At 43.0% G+C, this 16,001-nt stretch overlaps 2 protein-coding genes and 1 long non-coding RNA gene across 3 annotated transcripts; all 3 read left to right on the top strand.

The window, feature by feature from the left end:
- Positions 1–1,091: 1,091 nt before the first annotated feature.
- Positions 1,092–3,458, top strand: LOC133973128 (uncharacterized). Its single transcript, XR_009924533.1, has 3 exons — positions 1,092–1,390; positions 1,475–2,059; positions 2,857–3,458. It is a non-coding gene; the product is annotated as an uncharacterized LOC133973128 (long non-coding RNA).
- An 844-nt stretch (positions 3,459–4,302) lies between these two features.
- Positions 4,303–7,627, top strand: LOC133973129 (uncharacterized). Its single transcript, XM_062410781.1, has 7 exons — positions 4,303–4,447; positions 4,546–4,809; positions 4,914–5,219; positions 5,304–5,357; positions 5,544–5,642; positions 7,061–7,107; positions 7,192–7,627. The coding sequence occupies exons 1-7, from the start codon at positions 4,390–4,392 to the stop codon at positions 7,303–7,305; spliced, it is 942 nt and encodes a 313-aa protein (XP_062266765.1). The 5' UTR covers positions 4,303–4,389; the 3' UTR covers positions 7,306–7,627.
- Positions 7,628–10,262: 2,635 nt separating this feature from the next.
- On the top strand, positions 10,263–13,753 carry vrtn (vertebrae development associated). The gene is made up of 3 exons (XM_062411624.1): positions 10,263–10,422; positions 11,169–11,500; positions 11,614–13,753. The coding sequence occupies exons 2-3, from the start codon at positions 11,189–11,191 to the stop codon at positions 13,366–13,368; spliced, it is 2,067 nt and encodes a 688-aa protein (XP_062267608.1). The 5' UTR covers positions 10,263–10,422; positions 11,169–11,188; the 3' UTR covers positions 13,369–13,753.
- Positions 13,754–16,001: the final 2,248 nt, after the last annotated feature.

Below are 16,001 nucleotides of genomic sequence, written 5' to 3' on the forward strand. Positions count from 1 at the left end.
CATACAAAATATAAATTGCTCTTATAGAGGTATCGGCAATCGCCATTCAACTTGCTACATGAACTCAGTTTAAAGGTCACAATGTCTTTTGTGTTCTGCTATTTTGAGAACTCCTTAAATATACACATAGCTAGTTCAAGAGAAAACTGAGTTGCATTAAACTAACCATTCATTTTGAAATTGATGAAGCGTTTTGTCATGGCAGGTCAAACCAAGTGTTGAGTGAAAGTTGCACTAGTGGATCCTGCTTTATTTTCAATAACCCGTTAAATATTCATATTTAAAATGCTTTGTACATATTGTGATTACAGTTGGTTGTTGGACTCTATGACAGAATACAGATCAGCACCACTGAAGGTCAAAAACCTTTTGATATTTTAAATCCAGACATCATTTAATCATTCCATAAAGCCAAGCACAAAATATTTAAAACTTTTGTATTGACAGTTGGTGACAGTTGGTAAGATTTTCCATCAGGTTGAGGAAGTTTACCAACGGAGGAAGCCACGTTACAGTTGACTTATGTGAAACAGACCTCAGGACAGAGAGTACCTGCTCACAATGAACAGATCTGCACACAGGATGGTCGCAACCGCTCACATCCCGGGGACACTGATCCTTCTTTCCTTTATCAGAACAGGTAATAGAAACAGTAACGCAATCTTACTTTGTGGTTTCTCGTATTTATTTTTGAAATGGCGGAAAAAACTTCTTTGTCCTCTGTATACAGGTGTAGATGGAGGAGACGATCTAATATTTGCAAAGGCGGGTTATGATATCACACATCCCTGTAAAGAGGACATAGTCTGCTTTCATATGTGGAAGCTCAGCGGAAGCCTAAGTCCCATCGCCATTATCAGAAATGGAGAGAGAGTGTCAGATCAGAGGACGACAGGTGCACTCAACCAAGGGAAAATCTCACAGCAGAGGATGTCGGATGCCATCGCTGCCATGAAAGGTCAAATGGCCTCTCTACTAAGAGTGAGTGCTGTCAATATAAAAACCTTATGATTGCAAATCTTGGTGCAAATCTATTTCATCTGATAGAAGAAAAAAAGAGAAATCAAATTTTGTCTTTCTTTCAGCCTTGATCTCTGCCCTGGAGTTAAAACTCCTGCCTGGCAAAACAGTGTCGCTGCAGTGTGTGTTACTCTCCTTCTTGGAGAATGCACATTGCCTCAACGGTCTTGATCAGTTGATCAGCCTGACGTGGGTGGACGAAGCCGACGCTGAGATACAAGACGACGCCCAGCATCAGATAACTCATCGGTCCCATTGTGATGTAACTCTGACTGTCGCCTTTCAAAGTCCCAAGAGCTTGAAGTTCAGGTGTCCGGCGACTGTGAATGGATGGTCCAGACTTCAGAGGAGCTGCTGGTCAGAGCTCCAGGTCTGTCTGTGACTGATTCTAACCAGTAGACACCAATTTGTGAAATGCAGAAGAATTAATGACAATTTCTTTTATTCTTTGTAGGAACGATCAGGAAGGGAAGAGGCCTGGGCACAGAAGTGGAACCTGAAACTCAAGGTGCGCTTCAGAGAGCAGTATCTGAGCTTATATTAAAACTTCCTTTTGTATGTATTTAATAAAAATCCTACTAGTACAGCAAAAGGCAGACATGATAATATTTCAATGCGTATTTCCTGTGCATTGTTTATTTAAATTTAAATAACAAAAGTAATCACGGCTGTGGAAGGTTTCCTTCTAATGTTTCGGCACCATCGGGGCGGCCGTGGGGGTGGCATCCTGTGGGGTTGGCCGTGGCGGTTGCAGTGTTTGTTCTGCACAGAAGAAGAACAAGTAAGTTCTCCAAACATTTCTTAGGGCCGTAGGAAGCATCTGCTGAAATCCCATGGACCTTTCACACCTAATATGTGCTGTTTGAGATCTGATCACAAGTATACAGCTCTAACTACTGGTGTAGTTCTCAGATTGGATATAGATCCTATCACACCAGCCCACATCCGGAGGTGGCCCTAATTTGCATGTAGGGCAGGGAAGTGAGATCCGATCACACGTGGTCACATGAGACACATTCAGGAGGGATTTTAACACCAGGTGTGTAAAGGGCCATAGACTGTGTTGAAGTAAGGTGTTGCCATTGTTTACAGCAGAGTTGTCCAAACTTTTTATCCCGAGGGCCACATACAGAAAAAAATACGAAGGTCTTGGGCACTCACGCCACCACGCCCCCCTGCCCTTGAGCAAACTTTTTACAGTGCGCCTCAATCACGTCGCTCAGGGCAGGGGGGCCTGGCAGCGTTCTGAGAGACAGCTGGTAGGTCAGAGGTTAGTTGGGCGCCACCTAAACTGAGAAGAAGAACACAGTTACATTTCATTTAGCTGACGCTTTTATCCAAAGCGACTTATAATAAGTCCATTCAAGGGTACCTGAGGGTACAAACCCAGAACAACAAGAATCAAGAAAGTACAATTTCTTCTAAAATAGAGCAAAACTACAAAGTGCTATAAGTAAGTTTTCTTTTTTAATTTGTAATTTTTTGGAGGCGGGCCAATTTAAAATGGATGGCGGGCCGCAGATGGCCCGCGGGCCGTAGTTTGGACACCCCTGGTTTACAGTGAAAAGCATGTGTATGTGCACCAACATGTCCCCGACCGGCTACAGTAACCCACAGAGTCACACACACTTTTCACTGGTGACGTTTTGCTGCTCATGGAGGCGGTTACTCCCCTGTAGAAAAGACGTTGGGTGCTATGTTGTTTTTTTAAATCTTATCGTAAGGCTTTAATCTGCTCACACAAAAGCTTGGGACACTAGTCCAGCACAGAACACAAATCATGACATGTAAACATAATCTAATGAATCTGTGCATTTATATATCTCTTTATTTTAGGCAACCAGCTGTCCGACGAGCCATGTTCAGACGAGTGAAGTACAATCAGCGTAATTGAAATGTCAAGAATCATACACCAATCAGCAGCCTCTTCTGCACATGGGCCCATTTTGAAAAGGGAATTTAAATGTGTGTATGTCTTCAGGTCATGGATACAGACAATGTCATCTAAGCTGACATTATTCTCCCCGGCGGCTCTGACAGAGTGTGGGTCCCTGACGTGGAGCCCACTGAATACTCTTGTGTCTGTGTTTATGTCTCTGACTCTGCAAACATGTATTCATGTTCAAGTCTATAATAAAAACATCACTCTTGTAAAGCATCAACTTTATGAACTTACTCATATAACGACTCCTGTTGTATTTAAAACGTGTGATACTTTGTGATACCAATTTGTTGATGTTATTTTCCTACATTATTTGTGTAGAGGCAGTTTACATCGAGGGCCCTTCATAAAGTACAAGACAATGAAATGACACTGGTACAGAATGCAGACTAATTATATTTGAGATGTATTTTATTAGGTGATATCGTACCAGGTGGAGGAACTCTGCTTCAGCGCCATCTGCTGATCAGCATAGATAACCGCAACAATATTGTAAGTGGGCAGTTTAAACCAAATTCTATTGCGTCACTTTTGTTGGGTTCAGTCATGGAAACCTCTATTTCAAAAGGAATTATGATGATTTTGTATATACAAATAATAAAAACAATTATTATTACTACAACACATTTTAAAAGTCCCTTATTTTTCTTTTTCATTATCAAATACAAGAAATAAGTTGCTCATAAAGAGGTATCAGCAATTGCCATTCAAGTTGCGACGTGAACTCTGTTTAAAGGTCACAATGACATTTGTATTCTTCTATTTTGTGAAATCCTTAAATATACACATAGCTAGTTCAAGAGAAAACTGAGTTGCAATAAACTAACCATTCATTTTGAAATTGATGAAGTGTTTTGTCATGGCAGGTCAAACCAAGTGTTGAGTGAAAGTTGCACCAGTGGATCCTGCTTTATTTTTAATAACCCGTTAAATATTCATATTTAAACTGCTTGTACATATTGTGATTACAGTTGGCTGTCGGACTCTATAACAGAATAAAGATCAGCACCACTGAAGGTCAAAACCTTTTGATTTTTTAAATCCAGACATCATTTAATCATTCCATAAAGCCAAGCACAAAACATTTAAAACTTTTGTATTGACGCAGCAATGTTACATGCTGTTTACAAAGAGAAATATTCAAATCAACATATATGCGGTTTCATCAATTTCCCCCTTGACTGTAGAAGTCTTGTATTTGCAGTTAGACGCCGGAAAATAAAGGTTTAGATCATCTTGCAAGGCTTTATTGTAGTTGTAAATTGAATCTTTTTCTGAGGGTTCTCACATCCAGACCAACAGTTTGTAAGATTTTCCAGCAGGTTGAGGATGTTGACAAACACAGGAAGCCGCGTTAGAGTCAACTAATGTGAAACAGACCTCAGGACAGAGAGTACCTGCTCACAGTGAACAGATCTGCACACAGGATGGTCGCAACCGCTCACATCGTGGGGACGCTGATCCTGCTTTCTTTTATCAGACCAGGTAATAGAAACAGTAACGCAATCTTACTTTGTGGTTCTCTTGTATGTTCGTTTTTTTCTTTTAACGGCAGAAAAAACTTCTTTGTCCTCTGTATACAGGTGTAGATGGAGAAGATGATCTGATATTTACACAGGGGGGTTATGAAATCACATTTCCCTGTGAAGAGGACATTGATGTGGTCTGCTTTCATATGTGGAAGCTCAGCGGAAGCCAAAGTCAGGACATTGGCATCGTCAGTAATGGAGAGATCGAGAGTTTCAAATCAGTTGACAACAGCTGCACTCTACGAATGGAACATCTCACAACAGAGGATGTCGGACGCCATCGCTGCCATGAAAGGTCAAATGGCCTCTCTACTAAGAGTGAGTGCTGTCAATATAAAAACCTTATGATTGCAAATCTTGGTGCAAATCTATTTCATCTGATGGAAGAAAAAAAGAGAAATCAAATTTTGTCTTTCTTTCAGCCTTGATCTCTGCCCCGGAGTTAAAACTCCTGCCCGGCAAAACAGTGTCGCTGCAGTGTGTGTTACTCTCCTTCTTGGAGAATGCACATTGCCTCAACGGTCTTGATCAGTTGATCAGCCTGACGTGGGTGGACGAAGCCGACGCTGAGATACAAGACGACGCCCAGCATCAGATAACTCATCGGCCCCATTGTGATGTAACTCTGACTGTCGCCTTTCAAAGTCCCAAGAGCTTGAAGTTCAGGTGTCGGGCGACTGTGAATGGACGGGTCCAGACTTCAGAGGAGCTGTTGGTCAGAGCTCCAGGTCTGTCTGTGACTGATTCTAACCAGTAGACACCAATTTGTGAAATGCAGGAGAATTAATGACAATTTTTTGTATTCATTGTAGCTCCGAAAGGGAAGGGAAGAGGCCTGGTCATAGACCTGGATTCTGAAACTCAAGGTGCACATCAGAGAGCAGTATCCAAGTTTATACTAAAACTGCTCCGTATATGTACTTAATAAAAATCCTACCGATACAGCAAAAGGCAGACATGATGATAATATTTCAGTGCTTAATAACAAAAGTAGTCATAGCTGTGGAGGGTTTGTTTCTCATACTTAAATACGATATTCCTCACCCTTGTAGGTAGTAACCACGACACTATCGGGGCGGCCGTGGGAGTGGCAGGCTTTGTGGTTTTGGCCGTGGTGGTTGCAGTGTTTGTTCTGAACAGAAGAAGAACAAGTAAGTTGTCCAAACATCTCTTAGGGCCGTAGGAAGCGTCTGCTGAAATCCCTCTGCGGTTCATACGTTTGCGCAGGCACTTTGCGTATGTCCTTGCATGACGCCTTTCAAAAGTGCACTTGTGCAACGTCCCTGAGATGTGCCAATGTCCTACAAGTTTTGTTTTCCCCACAGTGAGGTCAATATTTTGCAATGTTTCATAGGCTCTCTTGTATAACCTGTGTATCTAATACTATTCATATATGGTCATATATGATATCCATTGCCACTAGATGTCGCACCAGCAACAAAAGTTTGAATGGGGGGGGATCCTTCCTGAGCCAACCCATCATAAATTGACCGCAAAACTATTTTTAAAGAGATAATGGCAGCAGCAAGCAACGAGTACCAGGCTGCAACAGTTAATGGTTTACATGTTAAAAAAATCCTTTATTGATTTCCATTAGGTCTTCACAGTCTATGAGGGCCTTGATATGAGGTAACCCCCCCTGTGTGTGTGTGGGGGGGGGGGGGGGGGGTATCCCATAGACCTTACACACTTAATATGTGTTTTTGAGATCTGATCTAAAAAAACATGTATAAAAACTATACAGCTCTAACTAGTGGTAACTACTGGTGTGAAAGCCGTCATATTGGAAGTAGATCCGATCACATCAGACCACATACACATGAGTCCACATTCTGTAAGCAGTGTGAACGTGAGTGCTTCCTGGGCCACTAACTACTTAGGTGACATCCTCTGACAGTTTCACCATTCACTGAACCTATTTTTACTCTCATCAGTGCCCATAGGCTGATTTGTTTGGGGCCAAAATACAAACACTGACCACAACATCATTACAAATACTTTTCTTAAACGGGTGAAATCTTTCTTCACCGCAGCTGCACGAGACTCATTGAGAGGCTCCTGTCTCCTTGTCTCTCTCATGCCGACACAGAGACGCACAAACAGCGACATCGGACACATCTGTGAACTCAGGCCGGGTCAAAACAACATCATTTGGTCTGAGCCAAGACAAATCACACACGCGTTAATTTGCATGTAAGGCAGGGAAGTGAGATCCGATCACAAGTGGTCACATGAGACACATTCAGGAGGGTTTTTAACACCAGGTGTGTAAAGGGCCATAGACTGTGTTGAAGTATGGCGTTGCCACTGTGTGTGTTTGCAGTGAACAGCACCGAATGTGCACTAACATGTCCCCGACCGGGGAGCAGCAAACCGACGTTTTGCTGCTCATGGAGGCGGTTACTCCCCTGTAGAAAAGACGTTGGGTGCTATGTTGAAGTTTTAAATCTTATCTTAAGTCTTTAATCTGCTCACACAAAAGCTTGGGACACTAGTCCAGCACAGAACACAAATCATGACATGTAGACGTAATAAGAATGTGTGCATTTATATATATTTTTTATTTTAGACAACCAGCTGCCTGACGAGCCCTTTTCAGACGTGAACAGTACAGTCGTAAGTCATCATACACCAATCAGCAGCCTCTTTTACACCTGGGTCCATTTTGAAACGAGAATGTACATCTGTGTATGTCTCCAGGTCATGGATACAGACGATGTCATCTACGCTGACATTATTCTCCCCGGCGGCTCTGACAGAGTGTGGGTCCCTGACGTGGAGCCCACTGAATACTCCTGTGTCCAATACAAATAGTCTTCTGTCCAATATATAAATATATATATAAGTTACAGTGTATATTTTCTTTGTTTGTGAGCTCCACTTGTGCCACTGCCGTACATCCCAATATTTTGAAACACTCCACATCAGATCATTGTACTGTTACTGTAGCCAACACATTAGTCGATGAGGGATTTAGCTATTTACTTTGATGATTCAGTGGTGAGATATGAAAAGATGTGAGAGGTATTTAAACAATCTACCTCAATGCATTTACTTATGTTTTTTAGAAATGACCCGCTTTTAAACAGCAGGTGAACCGTTTGTGTACAATTACGTATAAATCGGTAAATCAAGAGATCATCATGTGTATTTTCATTTATGTCTCTGACTGATTTCTCTGCAATCGTGTATTCATGCTCAAGTCTATAATGAAAACGTCACTCTTGTAAACCATCAACTTTATGAACTTACTCATATAACGACTCCTGTTGTGTTTAAAGCGTGTGCTCCTTTGTGATCCCCCTTTGTTGATGTTATTTTCCTATATTATTTGTGTAGTGGCAGCTACACGGAGGGCCATTGATAAAGTACAAGACAATGAAATGACATTTGTACAGAATGTAGACTAATTACACTTGAGATGTATTTTTATTAGGCGATATCATACCAGGTGAAGGAACTTTCAGGATGTGGTGGTGTTGACAACCAGAAACGTGTTACCAAAGAACAGCATTTCAAGCTTTCAGTTTCACAGCCAATCAAGTTTAATTTTGAGGAAAAACCTGCAATTTTCCTTGTGCAAACATGCTCAATCAAACTGTATTGGTAATACATTGCAGGCCTCAGTCTACATCTACTTTTCCTTTCCCCCACCAGTACACACACACACACACACATACACACACACAAACACACACACAGTGTACCAACAGCCACAGCAGGTGAGAGACTGCCGGAGCCGGTCCCAGTGTTGCCCTATTTGCATTTTAAATACTTGCAGCCAGCCCACTACTGTGTTCACAGTGCAGTGCAGCACAGCTAATCTACACACCTAAGGTGTGTGAGTGGCTACAGGCAAGAATCTGAGGGGGTTGAAGAGATTGTAAGAAGACACATTGACACGAAAGTGGAGGGGGAATACAGAGAAGAAGCCCTCGTTACTTATCACATAAAACGAGAGCCGAACATGTCTTTATTCTTGATTTGATCTAGACGGAGAATTTCCCCCTGCAAAATGTTTAATGCATTAAAGCGAATGGAAGATGAAGGTGAGAAGGGAATGTAGGAGAGGTGAAGGCATGAGTACGATTTTAAGTGGTACAGAGGATACCAAAATAAAGGTTATGTCCCCCTACTCATGCTCAAAGCTGAAGATCAAGGCTAATGGAGCATATTTAGTGTATTTGTGGCGCACTGAGAGCGTTTTTCAGCTATTAGGCTCTTTCACAACATCAATGTAAAGGCATTATATTCCATCATCCCTGGGTTCATAATAAATGTGCTGCTGGATGTTTCTTGAACTTTTTTTCACATTCCAATGAAATCATGTCCTTTTAAAATGAAATATGTGGAGGATAGAGGTCGCTGTGACCTCTTCCTCACACTCTGCTCCACTGATGCAACTTTCCCTCGACCCTTTGTTGGACCTGACATGACAAACGCGTCATCGATTTCAAAATGAATGGCAAGTTACATGCAACTGTGTTTTGCCTTGAACTAGCTGCGTGTACTTCTAATATATCTACAGACTCTTAACACATTCAGACTGAGAAGAACATGCGTGTGCGTGTTGAGGAGATGGGGGGGCTGGCTCTTCCTCAAACACACAGCCACACACTCATTGTCCAAATAGCTGATAAGCTTTAGGTCAAAGCCTTGAACCCCAGTGAACTAAGGCACCAGCTTGTCTGCCAAGTGCTTGGAGTGGACAGAGCAGTGGGGGCCAAATGCTGTTGTCCCCTGGTGTGTGACTGTAAGTGTGTGTGTGTGGATGTAGGGATAACAAGCTGTAGGGCTGGGATCCACACAGTGAGGGCCCGCGGGGGTTGGGTCGGGGACACATTCGATGGGATTGTTGTGCGTGTGTGGAACAAAAGGCTTTGATTACCGAAATCCTGCAAAAGGCCGGAGAGGAGGTGTGAAAGGTGATACAGTGGAGAAACAAATAGAGCTGGAGCCTTCCTCCTCTCTCATAAAGCTGCATGTCCACACCCTGTCTGCACATATCCACTCTAATCCACATACTGGCCTTCAGACTGTCCACTACGTGTGAAGGGAAGAGCAAGTTCATGACTGTGAAAGTTGCATTGTTACTTTCTTTTTGCCGTGAGAAGGGATAAAAGTTTGAAAAGGAAAACGTTCTACAAAATGTTACAATTGATCTTTCAGAGTTTATTTTTATAGAAAAAAATTAAGAAAGCACAACATACTCTGTCCTTAACCCTCCATTAAACTACCAATGAAAACATTTTCTCAGGGGCAAAAAAAAACATAGAAACCCCAGTGAGAGCCCCTGAGGGATCCTTTTCCCTGGATAGTCCCACAGATGTTTTAACAGAGCACATTTAACAAAAATAACAAAACGGTTTCTGGGCAGCCACATGAGAAAGAGGAGATTCTATTTACGGGTCAAAAAATAACCACTTCTGTCTTTTGACACCGTGAGCACTTGACAAATAACCTTGAAATTGAGCTGGTGACATGTGGAAAAGCCAAAAAAGAACCTGAAAGCAAAGCAGAACCTGTTGACACTGCAGGGCTCCTGCTGCCTCTGTGTTCCTGTGGCCCTTGACACATTGGCTTTTGTTAACACTTCACATTGAAATTGACCCTGGTCTGTAGTCGACTTCAGGAGTAGGAGGGGGTGGAGGGATGGCGGGGGGGAGGTGTTTCTCCGTAGAAAACAAAAAAGGCGAATCGACGATTGACAATTTCCTGATGGGAGGTGCTGCTTATCACTCCCCCAAATCGCCACTGCTCCGCCGCAGAGAACAGGACAGGACGACCCCGGAGCTACACGCGCACAATGGACTGAAAATCTCCCGGGGCGAGATCAGTGTAACTTACCTGCAGCGAAACCTCCCGAAATTACTGGAGAAAACACTAAGAAGTTAAATCCTCTGAGACACGTTTCACTCTCTGGACGCTCAGGTAAGAACAGCATGGTTTCGCGGCGTGATTCAATTGAGGGGGGGGTGAAACTGTTTGTTTATTCTTTTATTGAAAAGTAAAGACACGAGGCCTCGGCGTATAAACACCGATTATGTGTTCGAAATATTGAAGGAACGAGCTTATTCATTTTTAAGAGCCTTAAAACAATAAATGAATGACGTAAATTGGACTCCTTGGACCATAGTGTTGTAGGTAATGACTTTGAATTTGATCTGTATGAGTTTTATTTAGTTTCGGTTATACTGTCCCGTTTCTTGCCTGTTGCAGCCATTTTAAGTTTAGAAGTCTAAATAAAATCACTTGCACATTATTTTGTATTGATGATATTGATCTGTATGAAACGGAACCTATTGATTCTTATTTGGCATTCAAAAACAAAGAGGGTCCGACTATACTGAGCTGACTGTCTGGTTTCTTTCACTCAAGAGCAAAAAAAGCCCATTAAACCTGAAAGAAGAAATAGCGATTTAAAAGTGATCTAACAAAAAGTTGAATGCATCAATACAGTTGTCATCACCCAGAAGATCATTTCTTTGTAGTAGCCCACCTTATACATCAGCATAACTGTACAGGGAGTAGACAAGAGTACATTTGAACTGAGTCCAAAGCAACATAATCTAGTCTAATGCTAGCAGAGATAAGAGCAAATGTCTGAGGCTATCCCCTAGTGTTAAGAACTCTAAACTCTATTTCTATTTTTTTTCCTTTTCCTCTCCCCTTCCCAGGTCTCATCACATCTCCAGGTATGATTCAGAGGAACGAGGTTGTGCTGTCCGTGCTGCGAGAGCTCCAGGAGGCCACAGAGAGCTCCGGTCTGGATGCTCTCACCAGAGTGTCCCTGGGGGTGGACAGGGTCCTCGCTCCATTCCAGCTGCCCAGGACCCCCTGTCAGGATTTCCCGGAGTGGGCAGGCGTGGACGACTCGGCCCGTGACCTGTTCCCGGGCGATGCACCCAGAGACCTCCTGCCACTAAACTGCAGCGGAAAAGGCAACTTACTGTTTGAGGCAGTCAGCACACTGTTAGTGGGGAACACAGGACTTAGCTTGGAGCTACAGGTGAGCAATGGTGTTCTATATTTGTCTCAATAGTCTACTCAATCGTATACTGTTGCATTTGCTAATGTATATAAACGCTGTGATTACATTCTTTTCATATTGATCCTCCACAGGTGCGGACTGTCGTGGAAATGGTGCTGTGGAAGCGATACTACCTCTCCGGGATGATCGATTCGAAAATGATGCTTCAGGCAGTTCGCTTCAGTCTCTCTGCTGAAGAGTCTGAGGACATGCTCAACTTGCCCGTCACAGTCCTGGAGGCCATCTTCGATGCAGACGTCAAAGCGTCCTGCTTCCCTGGCGCCTACGCCAACATGTGGCACGTTTACGCCCTGGCATCTGTCCTCGAGTCTAACATTTATTCCATCTATCCCATGTTCAACCTCAAGATCAGGCCCTATTTCAACCGTGTCATACGTCCGAGGACCTGGCCCAAAGACTCTCAGCCCTTAACCCTCCACATCATGTGGTCTGGCGAGCTGCAGTCCGAGGTCTTGTTCAGGCCAAATAATTTTGTCGCACTAGCCAATACCAGAGACCTCACGTTTGCGGACAGCGAGCCGAGGGAGTCGCCCTGCAAGAGCGAGGAGCAGCAGAACCCGGACTCGCAGTTTTCCTACCCAAGCCTGAAGGACAAGTACAACATCACCAAGAGGACCTTCTACCGCTGGAAAAGGCAGACGCAGGAGCACTGCAAAAAGTCTGCTTCTAGGTATGAGGCAAAGTATTTCCTGCAGGCATGCTACTTGGAGGGAAGGCTTATCCCCCTGCACCATTTTAAGGAGTTTTTCCCAGAGATCTCAAGGTCGTCTTACTATAACTGGAAGCACGAGCTTCTGAAAACTGGAGGAACCTTCTCCACCTCGTCTTCTACTGGAGAGATTAGTCCTGGAGAGAGCACGGAGCAGGAGGCCTGGTCTTCACCTGAAGCAAAACGGGAGGAGCCCGACCACCATGACAGCGTGGCAAGTATGTTTGGCCTCGGCCTCGGCAAGCTGGATGTAGAGCGGGCCCAGAGTTTGGCACACATGCAGGAAGCAAAGCGCTGTCTACAGAATTGCATCGCCATGAATGCCTCCCTCCCCTTCAGGGTCTTCAAGAGACATTTCCCTGGGATCTCCAGATCAACCTACTACAACTGGAGGAGAGAGGCCATGCTGTTCAACAGAGGTTACAAAGGCAGTGTTGCCAGCAGCGAGGACAGCTCAGATGCTGACAAGAGCCAGAGTCCAAAAAGTCTGTCACCGGTCCTGTCTAACGTCACCCAGCCTATCTTACCCAGGATGAGGATCTACAGGAGACAGCACATCAGTTTCAGGTTGGCGTACATGAGTAAAAAGCAGCTCAGAGATGATGCCAAACTGCACATCCAGAATTCAAAGTGGTCCCTGACCAAGTTCAAGCTCAAGTTCCCGGCCATGTCCCCTTGTTTTTACTGGCTTTGGCGTAGCAGGCAGAACCAGAAGGAGAAAATGGCTGCCCAGCGTGCAGAGGCCCTCCCAGTTGGTGTGGAGAGCACTGCAACAGAGGACAAGATCATAGATGCGAGGATAGAGGCCCCGCCCATGCTCCCGTTTATCGAGAGGCCGAGATATTTTGAAAGCTCCACTGTTCCCTCTTTTGATGTCTCGCATTCAAAACCTGTGCTTCACAGCCAGAAACCAACAGACAAGCAGACGTTTGCGATGGATGTTGTGGCGCTGGCCAACTTCAAGGCCAAGGCCAAGCTGTTCCTGCAGCAACGCTTTGAAGAGAAGTCCTTCCCTACGTTCAAAGAATTCAGGTCTTACTTCCCCTTCACGCCGCGCTCCACGTACTACATGTGGAAGCGAGCTCTGCATCACGGGGTGTCACTGATTCACGGTTAAATTAAAGTGGTTATCCTGTATACAAACACCTTCAGAAGCAGCATAACTGCTCTGTTGAAACATTTCTTGGCCCCGCAAACAAGTTTTTTATTGTATAAATACTACCTACACAGTTGCCTCTGTGTTTTCATGTTCTGAAAAGACTTGCACAAACTGGCTTAGCATCTAAATGTCTTGTGTCCCTGTTCTCCCCACCACCGCAGCTGATTCCTCCCTCCTGGACATTTGCACGTGTGTGAAAAGAAACTGCAGCTCTGTTTAAACCCTGCATGTTGCCCTTCAGGCAAAAGGCAGTTCAAAGCTGTTGTTTAGCTGCGTTTTGTTTGAAGCTGCTTCTTCTCCGATGTCTTTTAGTCCCTGCCAAACATTGGACTCGGGGACTCTGCTATTTTGCTATTTCTTAGTTGATATTTTATTGTTAATGCTTTTTTTGATGCATGTATTGATCTGGTTTCTTGGCAGATCTTTTTTTTCCTTCTTTTTTGAATGTAAAGGGCAGCCAAATGATTTTAAGGACTTCTTGTTCGGACATCCCCTGTAAACATGGGTCTTGTCCTTTTTCATAATTCTCCTTTTTTTATTATGTAATGTTTCACCTCAGGGTTTCACTCGGTACACTGAAGGTTTAAGTTTAATGTATCAATGTATTTGGTATTTTGAAAATGCCTCATTTTCTGCAAATTAGAAACACAAACTTTAGTCACACTTTATTTGCACTAAAATGGTTCTCATTACACTGAATGTATTTTCGTATCCAGTGAGCACACTCTGGTTAAGTACCTACAAGTCGTTTTTTTTCTCCTGTTTTTTTTTTTATGTAACTTGAAAAATGAATATAAATGAAGATTTTATTTTTTTGTACACTCCATTCCAAGACTACCTATTTCCCTGAGATACTGTGGCAATAATTTTGCATGTATAAGCTATTTTTTCCCTTCTATTTTGTTGAAAACTAAGTTAGCCCCCCCACACACACACACACACACTTCTCTCTGCACAGGCAGATGTGTTGTTGGGAACAAGACCTGAATAATAGATTTCAACTTACATTTGTACTTTATGTATTTATTTTTTCTTATTCACCACATGATGTCTGATATTGGCACCGCTGATGCCAGCAGTTTGCAATTTGTTCAGTCAGTAGGTGAGACAGTCTGCACAGGCTGTGAATCAATAAACCATCGTTCAGCATCAACCTCTTGCCTCATTTTTGCTTGATCAGTCACACACACACACACGCACAATATTTCATGTATTGCTGTATCTCTATCTCAGGTTATTTAATGCTGCTATATTTTGTATATGACCTTAGGACGCGCTTCATTCTGTCACTAATTATCACACACCACCCCCAACCAACTGCTACACCCACCAGAGTATCTAAGAGCAGGATATTTTGAGATGTCTGTAATTTCTTTAACAAGTGGTTGTTTTCCCCGTCAGTGAGTCATTGCTTCTGCTGAAGTGGTATCAATAGTCCCTTTTTTCTAATTTCATGCCCCATCAGTTGTGTGCTGATTCGTCTCTGTAGAGGGACAATCTGGACATTTGAAGTTATATTACATAATGGCTTAATAGGTATGTCGGGCCTTTGCTGAAGTAAATCATATCAACAAACAACGTGCCGCACATAAGATAACACAAAAAGAGAAGAGGGGGCTTAATCATTTTGTCTAGCTGCAGACTAACAGGTCCAACCAAACTAGTGTCTAAAGAATAGTAATGAGCTTGGAGACTAGTGTTGTGTCTTTTGCTCACTTTGCTCTGTTTGGCTATTGTGCTCGTGCTAATGAAGGTATCGGTCAAGACTGGGAGGGAGAGAGGGGGGAGGGTTAATTGTATGCATGGGGATGGAGGTGTTTGTGATAAGGCCAAGAACATCCAAGAGTTTGGGGGAGGGCTGGAGGTGGAAGAGGGGGGGATACGTGACTGTTTCTCTTTGAAAAAACAACAGGATTGAAACATTCATTGGTGTGATAGAAAGTTTATCATTTTAACTTTCGATCTAAGAGGTTTGAATCATGTCTAAAACGTTGATGAGCAAATGTTTGGAACAAAATCTGTTCCATAGCTAAACTTTTATTCAGTCTTTTCTACTGTTCCTAGTGGACTCCGGTTCAGTTTGACCTTATTGATCTAAATGCTTGCATAACTAAAGGTGAAATTGAGTACTAATATTTCATAAAAAAGTACCCATGAGTATCATTATTATATATTGAAGAATGTATCCATGACGTTTATATTTATGTCTCCACTGCAAATATGTGAAGTGGCTTGAAACCTTTTGGCACCCTCCCCCCCCTTTCTTTTTTTTACATCTTAGTTATTCCTTTTAAATTCATGTTGATTTTGATAGAATCATGCAGTTGAAGTTAACCTGTGTAGAGAGACTGAATTGAAGCAATTGCTTTTTGTGTGGCAGTTTTATTTATAGTCACCTTTACCTCTTTCCACCACAAACACAAGTAAAAGCCAGGTCTACCTCTAGTCACATTTCAAGGCTTGATTTCAGAATTCGTCCAGAAAGTCACAAATTATAAAAAAGCAAATTCTGAATATGTGGATCGGGCCCATTTCTGACTTTAACGTAAAGACGCTGACCATGAGCCACAAAATTCTCACTTTGAGTCTTG

Source organism: Platichthys flesus, chromosome 18 (assembly GCF_949316205.1).
Source record: "Platichthys flesus chromosome 18, fPlaFle2.1, whole genome shotgun sequence".
NCBI classification, from domain to species: Eukaryota; Metazoa; Chordata; class Actinopteri; order Pleuronectiformes; family Pleuronectidae; genus Platichthys; species Platichthys flesus.

Excerpts from the sequence above, each read along its gene's own strand:
- LOC133973129 (XM_062410781.1), top strand. The coding sequence starts at position 4,390 with ATGGTCGCAACCGCTCACATCGTGGGGACGCTGATCCTGCTTTCTTTT. Across the intron at positions 4,810-4,913 it reads AAATGGCCTCTCTACTAAGA|CCTTGATCTCTGCCCCGGAG; the intron begins GTGAGTGCTGTC and ends TCTTTCTTTCAG. Across the intron at positions 5,220-5,303 it reads GCTGTTGGTCAGAGCTCCAG|CTCCGAAAGGGAAGGGAAGA; the intron begins GTCTGTCTGTGA and ends TATTCATTGTAG.
- vrtn (XM_062411624.1), top strand. The coding sequence starts at position 11,189 with ATGATTCAGAGGAACGAGGTTGTGCTGTCCGTGCTGCGAGAGCTCCAG. Across the intron at positions 11,501-11,613 it reads GACTTAGCTTGGAGCTACAG|GTGCGGACTGTCGTGGAAAT; the intron begins GTGAGCAATGGT and ends GATCCTCCACAG.